The following is a 20167-nucleotide window of genomic DNA, read 5'->3' as shown; positions in this document are numbered from 1 at the left end:
TTAGAACTTCACACATACAAGTCCTTCATATCCTCTAAACAAAGTGCTCCTCTCTTCCTAATCCAGTAGAGTTTTGTTGTTTTTAATTATGAAAACATGTGGGTCAGAATGGAATATCCACCACACTATTATTTTTTTTCTTTTCTTCTCTCTTTTTTATTTTTGGTACTGGGGATTGAATTCAGGGACCTTGAACACTGAGCCACATCCTTAGCCCAATTTTGTATTTTATTTAGAGACAGGGTTTCACTGATTTGCTAAGTGCCTTCCCTTCTCTGAGGCTGGCTTTCAACTTGTGATCCTCCTGCTTCAGCCTCCTGATCAGCTGGAATTACAGGCATGCACACCATGCCCAGCCCATGACACTATTTCTATGAATGAAAATATTCATAAATGGTCTCTGATCTAAAATAATTTCTTATTAATTTTTCTTAGCATATAGCTTACTTTTCACTGGTATTCTCCCTTCTTTTCACACAGCCTTCTTCAAGGTAAGCTTTTACATTTTCTGAGGAATGTGGTTGTGGAGATTAAAAGGACTTGTTAGGAACATATGGAATGAGAGTGGATTTTGTTTTGAAGCTGAGGAGAGTATGATAGGAGGAGCCAGTTTTGCTTGCAGTAGGTATGGAGCTAGAGAAGAACTGATGGAAAATTGAGGTAGAGAGTGTGTAGAGAATGGGGCACATGGGCCATCTCAAGTTCACCATAACACACATTGATTTGATGATTCTCTAAACGGATTCCCCAACTCATTGTAAAAAAGTATTAATGGCTAGTATTTAATATTGCAAAGGAAACTGTGTTGTATCAGCAAGATAAAAAGTATACACAGGAAAAGTTTAGCCAGGTGCAGGTGTTCCATCATTTAGTCTTTTCTGCAAATGTCATTTGAGCTGTGAATCTCAGAGACAGGTGAGAGATATCTCTGTCTATGGAAGCTGCTTCAGAGCCCAGAATTCTTAAAGGGAGCTGGTTACATAAGCACATATATGTTAAGTGACCTGCAAAGACCCCATTCTAGGCAACGGATGCACACAATAAACTTTATGGGTACTTTACACATGCTACTAACCTGATTTATCCTAAGATACTGCTTTGGGTATAGACAATTACATCATCACTCCATAACTACTTTAGTATTCTGGAAAATTAGTGCTCAGAGTTGGGTCACAGGACATTGAGAAAAATGACAGGTTTTCAGGAATATGCCATGCCCTCACTGAATATGTATTAGTAATGTATTCATTCAGCTTGTGTGTAATATGACTAGTTTTAGTGTGGCTTAAGAATAATTATGATCCCAGATAATAAAAAATATGCTATTGGATACTCATATGTAACATACTTTAAATATACTAAAATAAGGAGCAGATAAACAACAAATTCAGAAGAAGTTTTTATAGATGTCACATAATAGACTTCCCAAGATGGTAAAATCTTTATAAGTAAGGAGATTTTTCCTCAGATGTTGAGAAGAGAGATCATCATTCAATGTCAGTTTCCTCTTGCCTTTATTTAAATAACAATATCAGGAAAACAAACTACTTTGAGGACACAAACATTTTTTTAATTCAAAATAAATTTATTTGACCTCCAAGTCCTTAAAAATCAAGGGTAGAGTAGATATTTAGTACATGAACATCACTTCAAATATGCACATGATACAAAAATCTTACCCTTTGCAAGATGGATTTTAAGACTCAAAAATTTTTTTTTAACCAAAATATGTAGAACATACAAAACCTTGGAAGAAATAATGAGACTAGTTCTTCATTTTGAATTTTTAATTTACTGAAAAATTTTATTGCTCCATGTATATTTATTCAAAGTTTAAGTTAGAAATAGTTTCTATATAGTTCATCCAAATCTAATATTCCATATGATTCAGAAGAGTCAATAGGTAAGTAGAGCCTTTTGAACATTTGGAGGACCAGTAAGTGCTTTGTTTCACAGAATATTCCCCCTTTATGAAACTAATCTCATAAAATAATCTTGGAAAATGAAATTATTTGTTATACTTTTGGCTGCTGTTTTGTACATTATGTGTGACACCTAAATGTAAAAATAAAGCATTTGGGCATTATGCTATTGGGTATAAATATACCCTGTCATCCTGTTGATGGTAATGATATTAAATAAAATGGTGGTGATCATAATATAGATGATTACTTGGGAAAATTTACACTCTGTCAAGAGAGTCACTTGGGATTTCCTTTTTTTCTGTGACCTATATTGAAATGTAAGCTTCCTTTACTTTTATTACAGCAAAATGCATTGGGTATTTTTTTTCTGAAGGAAAAAGTTCCAAAGAAAAGTTGGTTAATCAATAGAGGAGTCCATTGATAAACAGTAAACAGAACAGTTATGATAAATAGACATATAATGAGGAAAATTATGTAAAGTGTAGCACATAGGATTATCAAAACTAAGTTATAATATACATAGATTGAAAATGGTACATAATTGCATACATATTTTAAGCATATTGATAACTTCATGATTATTAGAGATGTTTTAAATGTAGCACATATCATTATACTGAATTAAGCCTAAAACACATGTCCTTTTACAGTGCCATCACAGCCATTTAATTTGGAAGAGGACATAGAATATTTTCAGCATGATGTCTACCTTATATGTAAGAGAGATTAGTTATGGTTTAAGTAATTCAGTAATCATTGTCAATTCTTTTGGGTGTGAAATAATTTTTTATTGGATAATTGCAAATTTTAAGAGTTTTCTCTAAGACTGGGTCAAGGATGCAGCTATGATTCTTCTTTATGGAAAAGTGTTTTGGTCAGATTTTTTGCTACTGCAAAAAAAAAAAAAAAGACTTAACAAGAACAATCAAAGGAGGAAAAGTTTATTTGGGATTCATGGCTTAAGAAGTCTCAGTCCAGAGATGATCAACTGCATAGCTCTGGGCCTGAGGTAAGGCAGAACATGATAGGAGAAGAACGTGGTGGAGGAAAGTGACTCAGAACATCGCACAAGGAAGCAGACAGAGAATTCTGCTGAACAAGGGTAAAATATATACCCTAAAGACTTGCCTCCAGGGACCCACCTTCTCCAGCCACAGACTACGTCCCTGTAGTTGCCACCAAATTTACCCCTATCGGGGGATTACTGCACTGACTAGGGTTAAACCTCTTGCAACCCAATGATTTCATCTCTAAAGATTCTTGCAGTATTTTACACATGAGCTTTTGGGTGACACTTAATATCTAAACCATAACCTTTTTCCCTGGGCCCCAAAATATCATGCTTAACTCACAATGCAAAATAAATTTAGTCCATTTCCAAAAGCCCTCATAGTCTTAGCAGTTTTAGCATTATCAAAAGTTCTAGTCCAAAGTATTCTCTGAGACTCAAGGCAAATCCCAAGTGACTCTTTCAGTATAAGTCCCTGTAAAAATCAAAAGTAAGTTACGTATGTGCAATATATAAAGGTACAGAGTGAAAATTTCCATTCCAAAAGCAATATATTTGGACATAAAAAGAAGAGATGGGACCAAAGTAAGTCTAAAATCCAGCTGGGCAAACAAGCCCTGTAGTTCCACATTTAGCATCTAGGGCACGTGGCATCATGATATTCTCTTCAAAGGGTACCTCTGCCCCTGTGGCTTTACTAGAGGCAGCACACATAGCTTGTTTATGATTGATTTCTGCAGCTTTCCTCAGCAGACACTCCATGGTACTGACATTTCTTAAGCTCAAGGTTCTCTTCTGCCGCTTTGGCTTCCTCCTCACATGTCCAGCTCTTTCAGGGGCTGCCTGAAGAGACTCTAACCCTGCTGTACTTTGCCTGGCTCCTTTTGAAATCTTGGTGGAAGCCTCCCTGATTTCCTAACTCCAGCATCCTGCATTCCTGCAAAACCAGCACCACATGGTTGACACCAAGGGCTGCTGCCATCTTGAGCAGTAGTCAAACCTTTAGGAACCCTGGCTGCAGCAACCTCTGAGTGTGTGGGAGACTGAGCAGGGTGAAAGAACTTCCTAGGCTGCTCTGTGCAAGCAGAGTGCCCCACAGATCTCTTCTCAAAATAATTTTTTACTTTTACTCTCTTGAGCCTGAGATGGGTATGGTCTTGCCAATACCTCAAGCCATCTTTCTTATTTTCTCTGGGCAAAGTCTTTAGTATTGCCTTTAGTTGAGGTAGTATCTTTAACAACTTCAACTTCCTAAGTGTAAGGTCCTTGCTTAGCATCTGGGTGTCCATCTTAAGTGACAGCTGCCATTTTAAGGAAAAGTTTCACTTCCCCACCCAAGGGCCTTTCTGAGAAAGGCTCACCACTCCCCCATACTAGCCCCATCTTTAATCACCCACATTGGGACCGCCCAGCTGTAATCCCTGAGCCACCCCCATAAAAGTCGTGAACCCAAAGCCTCTTTGTCTATGGAGAAATGGACTTTATTTGTCAGCTCAGACAAATAAACTCTTGTGTATCTCTGCCTGGTCTCCGTGTTTCATTTCTTGCTCGCCCGTCTCTCGTCTCTCAGTTCCTTGCTTTCCTTTCACTAAGCCCCCGTTTTACTCCCACATTTCAAGTGCAAATTTTTCAGATCTCTCTACTCTGCTTTGTGCTCCTGAATATCACAATAAATTTGGCTAAAAGCTTCCAGCAATATTCATGCCACCACCTAAGTGTATGCTGCCTAGAAATTTCTTCCACTAGATTAATAAGTCAATTGCCTTCAAATTCAGCCTCATAGAAAGTCTCAGGACATGGGCACAAAGAGGAAAACTTCTTATTCAGAAGGTAATAAGAATGACCTCCAGTCCAATTGCCAATATAGTCTTTCTCCTCTGAAAGCTCATAAGCCCACTCTTTTCTATCCCTAGTAAAATTGGCATTCTGATCTGAACTCCCACCAGAATCACTCATTAAGCTCCATTTACAACATTCTAAAGCTTTTCCAGCTTGCACCTCTAAACTTCCAAAAGTCCTCTCACATATTCCAAAAAGCTCCAAAAGTTTCTAAACCACATGGTTAGATTAGTCACAGCAATGACCCCACTTTTCAGTACTAATTTATTTCTGTTTTAGTCAGCTTTTTTGCTGCTATGACCAAAAGACCTGATAAGAACAATCAGAAGAGGAAGTTTAGTCTCAGTCCATAGAGGCCAACTCCATTCCTCAGGGCCTGAGGTCAGGCAGAACATCATGGTGAAAGAGTGTGGTGAAGAAGAGTGGCTCAGAATATCCCATGAGGAAGTAGAGAAGGAGAAAGCTCTTTCAACAATGACAAAGTATATATCCCAAAGGTATACTTCCGGGAACCCACTCCTCCAGCCACATTCGACCTGCCTATAGTTCCTACCATATTAATCCCTATCAGAGGATTACTACACTGAGTAGGTTAAACTTCTTATAACACAGATCATTTCATCTCTAAACCTTCTTGCATTGTTTCACACATGAACTTTTAGGGGATACCTAATATCTAAGCCTTAACAACAACAACAAAAAAGATACAGATGGGAAAATTATCATCTGGATTTATGAGAACTTTAGAAATTACTCTTCTGTCCTTTGAGTTCTAGTGTCTGCCATACCAACAACTACACCATTTTATTAATTGGCTTTTCATAAGAAAACTTTCAAGAATTAATTATCCCAACTTTTTTTTTTCATCTAACCAGACTAGGAAATCTCTTATATGCTACTCACCATAGCTATTCAAATCTATGCTGCTCTATAAGAAGTCACAAATCATTTCACTGCAAGAATTGTGGAAAGGCAATAAAGACCAGCTTTATGTAGATATAATCTATATAAATGTTGAATTTAAAAGATGAATCAACATAATCTAATGAACACTTTCTCTTCCAGAAAGCATAAGATACAGACATGTCATGAGATTAAAAAATATCTGAGATAAAAAACAATTGCAAAAAGGAGATTTAAATGATGAATTTAAACAGTATGAAAAGGATGAAAGAGAAAAGCATACCTTGTTCAGTTTGCAAAAATACAATTACTCAGATCTTTAATATCTTTGTCTCCATATCTACATAGAAATAAATTTAAAAAAATACCAGACACAAGATTTGGATTGCCAGTCATTTAGTATTATATTCATTTACCAAGTTTTATGCTATAAATGTGACTTTGGGTTTATCTGAGGTTTTTTAGTGAAGAATTTCAGAATTTTATCCTGCATCTGCTTGGTTTTCACCACATACACAATGGGGTTCATCACAGGGGGAATGAGAAAGTGCATGTTGGCCATGGACACATAGATGTGTGATGGAAGGCTTGGGCCAAAGCGGTGCAGCATAGACAGGCAGATCATGGGTGTGAAGAAGAGGATCACAGCACACAGGTGGGAGATGCAGGTGTTGAGAGCCTTGAGGCGGCCACTGTGAGATGCAATGCACAACACAGTGTTCAGAATCAACACATAAGAAAGGAGAATGAGGAGAAAATCAAGTCCCATAGTAGAGAGTACCACAAACAGTCCAAAGATGCTATTGATCCTAGTATCAGAGCAGGACAGCTTTATGATGTCAGGATGCAGGCAGTAGGAGTGAGAAAGTATGTTGGAGTGACAGAAGCATAGCCTCCTCAAGAGCAGGGGGAGAGGCACTTGCACACTCAAGGTTCGCACAACAATAGCCAAACCTATCTTGGCAATGACGCTATTGGTAAGAGTGGAGGAATAATGCAATGGGTGAGAAATGGCCACATAGCGGTCAAAGGCCATTGCCAGAATAATGGCTGACTCAAAATCCTGGAAGGTGTGAATAAAGAACATTTGGGTGAAGCAAGCAGAAAAGGTCAGCTCTCGAGCATCCATCCAGAAGATCCTCAGCATGGTGGGAAAGGTGAAGAAGGACAGGCCCAGATCAGAGAAAGCTAACATGGCCAGGAAGGTATACATAGGCACGTGAAGGGTCTGCTCCTGCCAAATAATTGTCATGATGCTCACATTGCCTATCAAGGTAATAAGGAACATGGCACAAAACAGTATGGAGATCCAGATGTGCACAGACTCTAGCCCTGGAAGGCCTGTGACCAGGAAGGTGGAGAAGGCAGAGTTGGTGCCATTAACAGGAAGCACAATGCCAGTGCTGCATGCCTTTTCTAGAATGGAAAGTGTTGTCCCAGAGACAAATGTTAAAATTTGATTTGAACCTTTAATATACTACTCATCATGTTTCTCATTCTAAACTGACAATGATGGGTGTATAATATGAGATTAAATTTTTTTAATTATATAGCATCTGACCTTCTAGACTATGAACAAGACCTTCCTGATTCAACTCTCCAGATAGTGTGAGTTGAAAAAAATTAATAGTTTAAATCTTGACATTTATTCCACCCAAGTCACTTAATTAAAATAGTAATGCTTGAAAATGAAAGTTCTAAAATAAATAAAGTACTTTAAACAGTGTAGTCCCCACTTATCCATGGTTTTAGTCTCCTCAGTTTTAGTTATTTATGGGCAACTATGGTCAGATGGAAAATTCCAGAAATAATTCATAAGTTTAAAATTATACTCCATCCTGAGTAGCATTATGAAATCTCATGCCATTTTGATTCACTTCACTCATCACAACTTGAACATGAATAGTCCCTTTGTTTGGCATATTCACACTGCACAACCTACCTGATGGCCAGTTACTTAGTAAGTTTCAGATCATTTGTCACTGAATTACCATGCTAAGTTGAAATAACCCTCATTTTACTTAGTGCCCCAGAGTGCAAGAGTAGTGATGTTGGAAATTTTGCTATGTTGATGAGAAGCTATAAGTGGTACCTTTAAGTGACATGTTGGAATTTCTTTCATAGTTGTTAAGATTTAGGATTAACACAAACAAACAAACAAACGAAAAACTTCTATGTGCAAAACTGTGAAGAGGAAAAAGTAAATTTCTGCTAGTTTTGTTTTCACACTTAGAATCCCAGAATTTATGACCACAGTCCATGATAAGTACATAGTTAAAATGAAAAAAGTATTAAATTTATCATAGTTATTTCTCTATAAAAAACAAACAGGTTTCAGCACTAACTAGGAATCTTTGAATGTACCTGCCACAGGTAAGTGGGGAAGACTGCAGTGAACTTGTTTTTAAAAACCCATCCAAATTTATTCTTATTATGGTGTTTTCACTAGTGTTACTAAAAGTTTGTTTCTTGTCCCAATGCCAATCCAAGAAAGAGGACACAATTTTGAGAAAAAGGAAAAATAAATTTTATTGCTTTGCTAACAAAGGAGAAATACAGGGGACTCCTGTCCCAGAGGCTGTGATTCTGCTCATCAAGGTAAACAGAGAGCTTTTAAAGAAACTTCAAGGGTTACATTCCAGGTGTGCCCTGGTAAAGGATCCCAGTTTACTCTCTCCAGCTTTAGTTATTCATGGTCAACTATAGTCAGATGGAAAATTCCAGAAATAATTCATAAGTTTAAAATTACACTTCATCCTTAGTAGCATTATGAAATCTCATGCCATTTTGATCCATCTCGTTCACCACAACTTGAACATGAATAGTCTCTTTGTTTGGCATATTCACACTGCAAGAGCTACCTGCTGGACAGTTACAATGACAGTTAAAGTTACTGTCTCCCTAATCTTGTTAGGGAGGGGGAGAGGAGAGAAGAGAGAAAAAAAAAAAACAAAAGTCCTTTAAAAAATAAGCCTTAGAGCAAAGAGGGCTATATTCAAACGGTGAAGTTGACCACTGTTATACTAGTAGGTAATGATCAGGACATTTCTTAGTGCCTTGGTTAATAATGATGCAAAGTAGACAATTCTATCTAAACTGTAGTCTATGGACATGTTTAATATGCCATGTTTTCTTCATGTAATAAGTATAGAAATGAAAATAAGCATATAAAAACTTTTGTCAACTTGATATAATACTCCTGAACTTCTTTAATGTAATAATAATAATAATTGCTATTCATGTAAGATAATTCAGTTTTTATATTTTAGATATATTTTTGATTTTTTAAAAAAATAATTCTTTTTTTTTTTTTTTTAATTTTTTATTGTTGGCTGTTCAAAACATTACATAGTTCTTGATATATCATATTTCACAATTTGATTCAAGTGGGTTATGAGCTCCCATTTTTACCCCATATACAGATTGCAGAATCACGTCAGTTACACATCCATTGATTTACATATTGCCATACTAGTGTCTGTTGTATTCTGCTGTCTTTCCTATCCTCTACTATCCCCCCTCCCCTCCCCTCCCCTCCCCTCCCCTCTTCTCTCTCTGCCCCCTTTACTGACATTCGTTTGTCCCCCTTGTATTATTTTTCCCCTTCCCCTCACTTCCTCTTGTATGTACTTTTGTATACCTCTGAGGGTCTCCTTCCATTTCCATGCATTTTACCTTCTCTCTCCCTTTCCCTCCCACCTCTCATCCCTGTTTAATGTTAATCTTCTTCTCATGCTCTTCGACCCTACTCTGTTCTTAGCTACTCTCCTTATATCAAAGAAGACATTTGACATTTGTTTTTTAGGGATTGGCTAGCTTCACTTAGCATAATCTGCTCTAATGCCATCCATTTCCCTGTAAATTCTATGATTTTGTCATTTTTTAATGCAGAGTAATACTCCATTGTGTATAAATGCCACATTTTTTTTATCCATTCATCCATTGAAGGGCATCTAGGTTGGTTCCACAGTCTAGCTATTGTGAATTGTGCTGCTATGAACATCGATGTAGCAGTGTCCCTGTAGCATGCTCTTTTTAGGTCTTTAGGGAATAGACCGAGAAGGGGAATAGCTGGGTCAAATGGTGGCTCCATTCCCAGCTTTCCAAGAAATCTCCATACTGCTTTCCAAATTGGCTGCACCAATTTGCAGTCCCACCAGCAATGTACAAGTGTACCCTTTTCCCCACATCCTCGCCAGCACTTGTTGTTGTTTGACTTCATAATGGCTGCCAATCTAACTGGAGTGAGATGGTATCTTAGGGTGGTTTTGATTTGCATTTCTCTGACTGCTAGAGATGGTGAGCATTTTTTCATGTACTTGTTGATTGACTGTATGTCCTCCTCTGAGAAGTGTCTGTTCAGGTCCTTGGCCCATTTGTTGATTGGGTTGTTTGTTCTCTTATTGTCTAATTTTTTGAGCTCTTTGTATACTCTGGATATTAGGGCTCTATCTGAAGTGTGAGGAGTAAAGATTTGTTCCCAGGATGTAGGCTCTCTATTTACCTCTCTTATTGTATCTTTTGCTGAGAAAAAACTTTTTAGTTTGAGTAAGTCCCATTTGTTGATTCTAGTTATTAACTTTTGTGCTATGGGTGTCCTATTGAGGAATTTGGAGCCCGACCCCACCGACTGTAGATCGTAGCCAACTTTTTCTTCTATCAGACGGCGCGTCTCTGATTTGATATCAAGCTCCTTGATCCATTTTGAATTAACTTTTGTGCATGGCGAGAGAAAGGGATTCAGTTTCATTTTGTTGCATATGGATTTCCAGTTTTCCCAGCACCATTTGTTGAAGATGCTATCCTTCCTCCAATGCATGCTTTTAGACCCTTTATCAAATATAAGATAGTTGTAGTTTTGTGGATTGGTTTCTGTGTCCTCTATTCTGTACCATTGGTCCACCCGCCTGTTTTGGTACCAGTACCATGCTGTTTTTGTTACTATTGCTCTGTAATATAGTTTGAAGTCTGGTATCGCTATACCGCCTGATTCACACTTCCTGCTTAGCATTGTTTTTGCTATTCTGGGTCTTTTATTTTTCCATATGAATTTCATGATTGCTTTCTCTATTTCTACAAGAAATGCCGTTGGGATTTTGATTGGCATTGCATTAAACCTATAGAGAACTTTTGGTAATATCGCCATTTTGATGATGTTAGTTCTGCCTATCCATGAACAGGGTATATTTTTCCATCTTCTAAGATCTTCTTCTATTTCTCTCTTTAGGGTTCTGTAGTTTTCATTGTATAAGTCTTTCACCTCTTTTGTTAGGTTGATTCCCAAGTATTTTATTTTTTTTGAAGATATTGTGAATGGAGTGGTTGTCCTCATTTCCATTTCAGAGGATTTGTTGCTGATATACAGGAATGCCTTTGATTTATGCGTGTTGATTTTATATCCTGCCACTTTAAGCCAAAGTTAATCAAAAGGGATAAAGAGGGACACTACATACTGCTCAAGGGAACCATACACCAACAAGACATAACAATCATAAATATATATGCCCCAAACAATGGTGCAGCTATGTTCATCAAACAAACTCTTCTCAAGTTCAAGAGTCTAATAGACCACCATACAATAATCATGGGAGACTTCAACACACCTCTCTCACCACTGGACAGATCTTCCAAACAAAAGTTGAAGAAGGAAACTATAGAACTCAATAACACAATTAATAACCTAGATTTAATTGACATATATAGAATATACCACCCAACATCAAACAGTTACACTTTTTTCTCAGCAGCACATGGATCCTTCTCAAAAATAGATCATATATTATGTCACAGGGAAACTCTTAGACAATACAAAGGAGTAGAGATAATACCATGCATCCTATCTGATCATAATGGAATGGAACTGAAAATCAACGATAAAAGAAGGAAGGAAAAAGAATATATCACTTGGAGAATGAACAATAGGTTACTGAATGATCAATGGGTTATAGAAGACATCAAGGAGGAAATTAAAAAATTCTTAGAGATTAATGAAAACACAGACACAACATATCGGAATCTATGGGACACATTGAAAGCAGTTCTAAGAGGAAAATTCATTGCTTGGAGTTCATTCCTTAAAAAAAGAAAAAACCAACAAATTAATGATCTCATACTTCATCTCAAAATCCTAGAAAAAGAAGAGCAAAACAACAGCAAAAGAAGTAGAAGGCAAGAAATAATTAAAATCAGAGCTGAAATCAATGAAATCGAAACAAAAGAAACAATTGAAAAAATTGACAAAACTAAAAGTTGGTTCTTTGAAAAAATAAACAAAATCGACAGACCCTTAGCCATGCTAGCGAAGAGAAGAAGAGAGAGAACTCAAATCACTAACATACGGGATGAAAGAGGCAATATCACAACAGACACTTCAGAAATACAGAAGATAATCAAAAATTATTTTGAATCCTTATACTCCAATAAATTAGAAGATAGTGAAGGCATAGATAAATTTCTTAAGTCATATGATCTGCCCAGATTGAGTCAGGAGGATATAGACAACCTAAACAGACCAATATCAATTGAGGAAATAGAAGAAACCATCAAAAGACTACCAACTAAGAAAAGCCCAGGACCGGATGGGTATACAGCAGAGTTTTACAAAACCTTTAAAGAGGAACTAATACCAATACTTTTCAAGCTACTTCGGGAAATAGAAAAAGAGGGAGAACTTCCAAATTCATTCTACGAGGCCAACATCACCCTGATACCTAAACCAGACAAAGACACTTCAAAGAAAGAAAACTACAGACCAATATCTCTAATGAACCTAGATGCAAAAATCCTCAATAAAATTCTGGCCACTCGGATACAAAGGCACATCAAAAAAATTGTGCACCATGATCAAGTAGGATTCATCCCTGGGATGCAAGGCTGGTTCAATATAAGGAAATCAATAAATGTTATTCACCACATCAATAGACTTAAAAATAAGAACCATATGATCATCTCGATAGATGCGGAAAAAGCATTCGACAAAGTACAGCATCCCTTTATGTTCAAAACTCTAGAAAAACTAGGGATAACAGGAACATACCTCAATATTGTAAAAGCAATCTATGCTAAGCCTCAGGCTAGCATCATTCTGAATGGAGAAAAATTGAAGGCATTCCCTCTAAAATCTGGAACAAGACAGGGATGCCCTCTCTCACCACTTCTGTTCAACATAGTTCTCGAAACACTGGCCAGAGCAATTAGACAGACGAAAGAAATTAAAGGCATCAAAATAGGAAAAGAAGAACTTAAATTATCACTATTTGCAGATGACATGATTCTATACCTAGCAGACCCAAAAGGGTCTACAAAGAAACTATTAGAGCTAAAAAAAATAATTCTTGTTATTTTTAAAATTTTATAGGCTGGGGATATAGCTTAGTTGGTAGCATGCTTGCTTTGCATGCATAAGGCTCTAGGTTCATCCCCAACTTCACAAAACAAACAAAAACAAGCAACAACAACAAAAACTTACTATTTTATAGAAAGAAAATTTAAATAACCCTGCAAAACATAGTTTATAGATAGAAAATTTAAATAATGCTCTAACACACAGTTTATTCATTATCAAATGTAAATATATTTTTTAAAAAATTGAAAATGTAACAAATAAAACTTTTTAAAATAAGAAAATACTAAATATTGAATAAATTCTTAATTTAAAAATTTGTGTTCAGGGACTCTATTATAGAACTCTTTTTTTTAGTTTTTAATTAATAAGATCTAGCTACATTTTTAAAAATTACTTTTTAACATTGTATATATGTATATGTGTATATTAACAAATATTTAATTTTGGATAATTAAATATTATTTAGTATTGATTTTATTGATTTAATTCAATAAAAGTATAGGTTATTTCTTCATCCACATATTCAATAAATATTTATTATTTTCTCTATCTGCCTAGTATAAATCATGTTTATTAACATAGTTTGTATCCCCACTTATCCATGGTTTTACTTTCCCCAGGTTTAGTTATTCATGTTCAACTATAGTCTGAAAATAGTAGATGGGAAATTCCAGAAATAATTTATAAATTTACAATTACACTCCATTCTGAGTACTATTTTTGATATAATTAGCTGCTTTTATTAAAGACATGAGAAGCCTGTCCATTATCCCACTATAATATACATGAGAGATAAGGTCATTTTCAAACTCTATGTTATCAAGATAAAATCAGCTTTGGACACACTGGTTCTCCTTTGCATAGAGAGCAAAGCACATAGTTTTTCTGAGCCCACCTCTCATCACATTCTGTATTTATGATAGTAGGTATTACACACTTGATCTTCATGTGTATATGCAGTCGTCCTTACAAACACCAAGCCAGCCCTAAAAATATGTACCTGTAGTAATATCCCACTTGCTCATCTCTCCTCAGTCATTAATGACAGTCCTTTTGTTAGCAGGACTTTTCAAACACTATTCTCAGGTGGGGTATATAGACCCTAGTTGGTGGTGACCTGATCATTTCCTAGCTACTCCCATTCAAATCCCACCTTAGTTTAATCTTTCAACAGGGGAAAATTTTTAGAGAAAGACTATTATAATAATAATAACAGAAATATTTCCTTTAAAACCCCTGCCTTTCTCTAGTATCAAGGAGGATTAGAATCTTAATGATCCTATCCACTTGTTTATACTTTCACCTGGCACGTTATTGAATATTTCAAAATCTTAATTTTGTCAATTTGGAAGAGACTTTCAGAAGAAATAAAAAAAAAAGGATTAGCAGTTTTACACATGACCTTTAAGAAGTAAGGAAATAGCTATTATTCACAGAAGCTTTGTTAGCATTTTTCTCCTAATATTGAAATTTGCTATAAGGACACAAAAGGTGAGAAGGGGTCTAGAATATCCAGTTCCATTGATAAGAGTACATCCTGCTTAGTCAAAATCACTGTCTTCCATTGTTAAGGGATTTGTGCCAAGTGTATTTTTTATGTCTTTTTTTATCCATGAGTTTTTAAGCATTTTTAGAATCTATACTTTTTCATCACAAGGGTATTTATGTTCAGGAATGAAGTTACCTTATATCCAGTGTTCTCACAGGCAAAGACAGCTCTCTTCTTCTGGTAAGGACTACATTAAGAATACTTCCTTTTATTTGACTCAATATCATTTGTTCAAATACCTCAAGTCTTTGAAGAAGACAAATGAAGGACAATTTCACAGACAGAAACATCATCTAAACCCCGGTGATTCCTTATACTACATGATAAAATTGCTCTACTAATAATTTATTTAAAAGTCTCCTTGATCTTAGTCCTGTTCAAAGTATAGGGAAACCATGTTTTTCTTACCTGGCATCTCAGTGAATTGTATTTGTGAAAGATCTATAAGCAAAAAAACCCAATTTGAATGATCAAAATCAAAAATGCCTGTAACCTGGTTTGAGCTTTCTTATTATTCATGCAACTGTCTCTTGGGGACAGTGATCTCCTGGGAAATCTCTTTTTCTTGATTTGATGCCTCTATTTCATTGATTTCTGGGTATGTGTCATAAGTGGCCCGAGTACAATGTACTGCTTTACATCAAGTGACAGGAAAATCATTCAGTAAGAGCTAAAGTCAGTTTAAAAAAACAAACAAACGAAACAACAACAACAACAAATGTGTTACCTACATAATGGGATTGCCCAATCTTAAATTATATGTCTTGGGAATTTTCAAACGTTTGTTGCATCATAGGCATCTTTTTGAACACTCATACATTGCTGGTGGAACTGCAAATTGGTAAGCCAATATGGAAAGCAGTATGGACAGTCCTTGGAAAGCTGGGAATGGAACCACCATTTGACCCAGCTATTCCTCTCCTCCAACCATACCCAAAGGACTTAAAAACATCATACTACAGGGACACAGCCACATCAATGTTTATAGCAGCACAATTCACAATAGCTAAACTGTGGGGCCAACCTAGATGCCCTTCAATAGATGAATGGCTAAAAAAAATGTGGCATATATACACAATGGAATTTTACTCAGCATTTAAAGAGTATAAAATCATGGCATTTTCAGGTAAATAGATGGCATTGAAGAAGATAATGGTAAGTGAAGTTAGCTAATCCCCCCAAAAACCAAATGCCGAATCTTTTCTCTGATATAAGGAAGCTGACTCATAGTGGGATAGGGAGGGGGAGCATGAGAGGATTAGATAAAATCTAGATAGGGAAGAGGGGTGGGAGTGAAAGTGAGGGGGCAGGGTATTAGCAAGGATGGTGGAATGTGATGAACATCATTATCCAAAGTACCTGTATGAAGACTCAAATTGGGTGTCAACATACTTTATATACAAATAGAGATATGAAAAATTGTGGTATATATGTGTAATAAGAACTGTAATGCAAAGAAAAAAACAAAGTACATGTATAAAGAGATGAATTGGTGTGAACATACTTTATATACAAAGATATGAGAAATTGTGCTCTATATGTGTAATAAGAATTGTAATTCATTCCACTGTCGTGTATTTAAAAAAATCTATTAAAAAATGAACAGTAGTATTGTTCAATTCACATTATGTATTTCAAATATGAAACACAGTACTTACTTTACACAAACACATGAGCATCCCCTTATGTCAAGGAACCTTTTCTGTTGTTTAGTTTAAGATAAAAATATGGGCTTAGCCAAATTCACAAACACATTAATATTCCCAGGAGTGATCAAAATTTAATAAATTCAGCTAAGAATATTATGACTATATCAATAGATTCTCAATACTGTGTTTCATATTTAACACATAATGTGAATTGAACAATACTACTGTTTATTTTTTAATGGATTTTATTTTTTTAAATACACGACAGTGGAATGAATTACAATTCAGCCTGGAAATTTTAAAAAAGCAGTCCTGTATATTGTTATTGATTACATTTTCACATGTTGAAACACATTTTTCTCTTTCCATCCAGCAGACAAATCATTGCTATGCTTGAAGAAACTAAAATTTAAGTTGATTTATTGACCCCATGTTAGGCAATTAATATGTAGGTAACTAGAATGCAAAGTTTATTCATGATCCAGAGCATTGTTCGCCTTTGTGAGGATTTTGTTCATTAACCTCACCAGACTAAAAATGCTCAAATCCATGGTAAAATATCACAACTATGTGACTTTTCAGGTGTTTGAGAAGAGATTAGCATTTGAATTTGTAACTTCTGTAAAGCAGATGGTACTTTCTGGTGGTGTGGAGTGATCTTTAATTCATTGAGTCTGCAAGGGACAAAAAGGTTGACAAGGGATGAATGTGCTCTCTCTTCTTGAGCTGAGCCATCCACCTCTCCTGCTATCTTCAGGTGATAGGTGCACCAGTTCTTTGCTTTCAGATTCAGATATAGATTTATACAATTGCCCTCCAATTATCAGACCTTCCTGCTTGAACCGATTAAACTGTTTTTCATATCCCATGAAGCATATTGCAGGATTTCTTGAACTCCATAACCATGTGAGCCAATTCCTCTAATAAATCTCCTTTTATATATTTCTATGTCTATCATCTTATTTCTGTTTCTCTTGAGAACTATAATATATCCTCCAATCAAAATATATTGCAAAATAAGATGAAAATTACAATTTGTATGATTTGACTCTTATTGGCAAAGTATCTCTTCTTTGATGCAAAGTATTTATTTTTCTGCTCCATGGAGAAAATCATGGCCATCACTTAAGTGCAATTGTGAGTAGACTGTTAAACCCTGACACAAAGAAAAGACCACCAACTCCAATTTTAAACAAATTAAAACAAGCTTGTATTTTGTGTACAGAGAGGAAGCTGATCAGCTGCTGACTCCCCTAACATAGGCTAGAGATCAGCAGCCCCAGCTCCCCAAGGAAGAGATTTTATAGTTCAAAAAGCTGCAAAAAGTGTATGTTGGGGGGGTGTCTTGAGAACTTACAGCTAACAGGATTTTGACAAGAATAATACAAAAGCAGACAGTAGGTTAATGATCTAAATGGCTCAACATTTCAAGTTAGGGAGTCAATTCAGATCCCAACACCAGAATTTATGAGACGCAGCTGAGGTTTCAAAGAGGGTTGTTATCGGGTCAGGGAAAGCCAGGCATGGGTGAGTTCAAGGCATGGGCAGGCATTCCAAGCAAGTTTAAAACATCAAAATATGGCCAGGCCAAATAGAAATCCTAATATTTTACAGAAAACAGAAATGAACCTTTTATAACTTTTGACGAGATGGCTCCTGATCTTAAGAGGGAATTAGGCTAGGTTTATCATAGAGCAGCTATTTTCACTGGTCATTTTCAACCTGTATTCATGTCGTAATGACTATATAGAATTGAAATCACTAATGTATGTAAAATGAAGTACCACAGATAAAATTTCATTATCCAAAATGAAAGAGGAGCTTGCCATTTTTATGAGTACTTTTGTTGTTGTTTTTGTTTGTTCAATTGAAAGCACTCATATTGAAAAATTCATTACATTTGTAACATCTCATTAACCGTTTTGTGGATTAGAGTTAAATAAATTATATAATTTTTTCTTCTTTTTTTTTCCTTTCTTTCCTTCAATTCTGGAAAACTGAACCCAGGGCCTCACACATGTTAGGCGAGTGCTGTCACCCTAAGCTACACGCCAGCTCAGGCAATTTTTTTCCTACTCAAAGTTGTGGAGCCCCCATAACCTTTGGGAAAAGTATAGATTAAATGGGAGACAGGATGTATGGGGAAGATGCTCTTATAGAGGTGAATGTTGAAATTTGAAGGCACATTGTAGATGAGGTGTTCAAATATATAGTTTGGCCACCTTCAGAAAAATAAGTGTTTCTAATTGTTATTCTTATTTTTTGTTGATATAGAAAATATATTAAGGGCTAGTACAGAGAAGAAATTTAATAAACATTGTATCAATGTTTACAAAACCAATAATATGACATTTATACAACACATGTTTTGAATAACTGTGTGTGTTAATATCTGCTTATGTACTTGAGACAATTATCATATGGAATAGTATGACAGAGTTCTTCAGTAAATACAACCTACCATGGGCCTTTGAAAATATCTAAAAATTATATACAATTTTAGAATTGGACCACACAATGTACAACACCCAAATCCAGCTTACTAAATGCAAAACAGTTTTCTAAACCTACTAGCATAATGGTCAACAGAACTGAGAGCATCAATTTCCCACAGACAAATAATATCTGGAGTGTAAATGAAACCTCCTTAAGCCAACTTTCTTGCTCACTCAAAGAAATTCTTCCACAAAAGATAAAGATATAAAGAAAAAACTTCACCAGACATTTCACTAAATCCTTGCAAATAAATTTATTCAAATGTCCAATAAAGTCCTTTGCAAAAGTGAAAACTATTTGAAAAAAAAAAGTGTTCACATGGCAAAACAACTTAGTTCATTCACTTACTGACTTTTACCACATTGTCTCCACCAAGTCTAAACTATTATGCCATAAATTTCATCCATTGCCATTCAGAGACTACCCTTGAGGCCAGGGGACAAAAAGACAGTCAATGTGAATAATAAATAATTGGGTTGGTGAGATGGAAGCTGATTTAGGTCTGGGATGATGGAGACTGTCTCTGAGGGATTGAAATGCTAATCCTTTCGGACCTCTTTCCATTTCTCCCCTCAAACTGTTGCCAAGGTTACCTGCCAGTGGGGGGGGGTACCGGAGGGGGGGAGGTAAGGAGTGAGGGGACTGTTCCTCCCAAAAGCTTGTTAATGAAGCACTCCCAGAGCCTCGATTTCCCTGCGCCTTTGGGCAGACTCTCAGAGGCACCCTGGGAGGGCTTTTTTACCTTTGATTCATCTATATTTTGGTCCCTGGTTAGGTGCACACAATGGGGGAAGAAGAAGGGCATGAGAACAAAGGCATTCTAACAAGTATAAAAGAGACAGGACACCTCCACTTCCTCTGATACCCAGCCTTGGGATGGCTTCTCTGTGGAGAAGTCTGTCTGGGTTCCATCCTTTAAATAAAACTTGCTTTCTACTCTTGCCTTGGCAAATGTTCAATCTTCACATCTGGGGAAATGAAACTCTTAGTTACTAGTAACACTCTTAGAGGTTCCTTAGACTACTTGAACCCAGATCTCAAAACCCTAGAAGTATCCCATCTGATCATCTAATTCTGAAACACTCTTAAGACCATGTCACAGTAGAGTTGCCTTGTAGTGCAAGAAATAAAATTTGGATCTAACTTAAATCCCCCTGCCCATCATGATTCAAAACCCACCACTCTTAGATTTCCTGCTTAGAGCTTTAAATAACGATAGGAGTGAGCCAAGTCTCACACTGGGTTCAAGATCTAATTTCTTTTTATTGAGCTCTCAAATGCTGACTTGATTTATAATTTATTATTGTAAATAATCCCTTTTTAAAAAGTAATCCTTTAATATTCAATTGGACTAGAAAGCTTTCCCTTAGTGAACATTCAACTTATTAATAGCACCACTTCATTCTATGTTTTCATTGATAATTTTGGTGAGTAGACAGGACAAATTTCATT

At 36.0% G+C, this 20167-nt stretch overlaps 1 protein-coding gene across 1 annotated transcript; it reads right to left on the bottom strand.

Moving 5' to 3' along the window:
* Positions 1 to 6103: 6103 nt before the first annotated feature.
* On the bottom strand, positions 6104 to 7781 carry LOC114098571 (olfactory receptor 51L1-like). Its single transcript, XM_071616975.1, has 2 exons — positions 7769 to 7781; positions 6104 to 7092 (listed from the first exon to the last, which is right to left on the bottom strand). The coding sequence occupies exons 1-2, from the start codon at positions 7779 to 7781 to the stop codon at positions 6104 to 6106; spliced, it is 1002 nt and encodes a 333-aa protein (XP_071473076.1).
* Between the last annotated feature and the right edge of the window lie 12386 nt (positions 7782 to 20167).

This window comes from Marmota flaviventris, chromosome 9, assembly GCF_047511675.1.
Source record: "Marmota flaviventris isolate mMarFla1 chromosome 9, mMarFla1.hap1, whole genome shotgun sequence".
Classification (NCBI taxonomy): Eukaryota; Metazoa; Chordata; class Mammalia; order Rodentia; family Sciuridae; genus Marmota; species Marmota flaviventris.
Note: the sequence above shows the minus strand (reverse complement) of the source record. Positions and strands in the feature narration are given on the sequence as shown.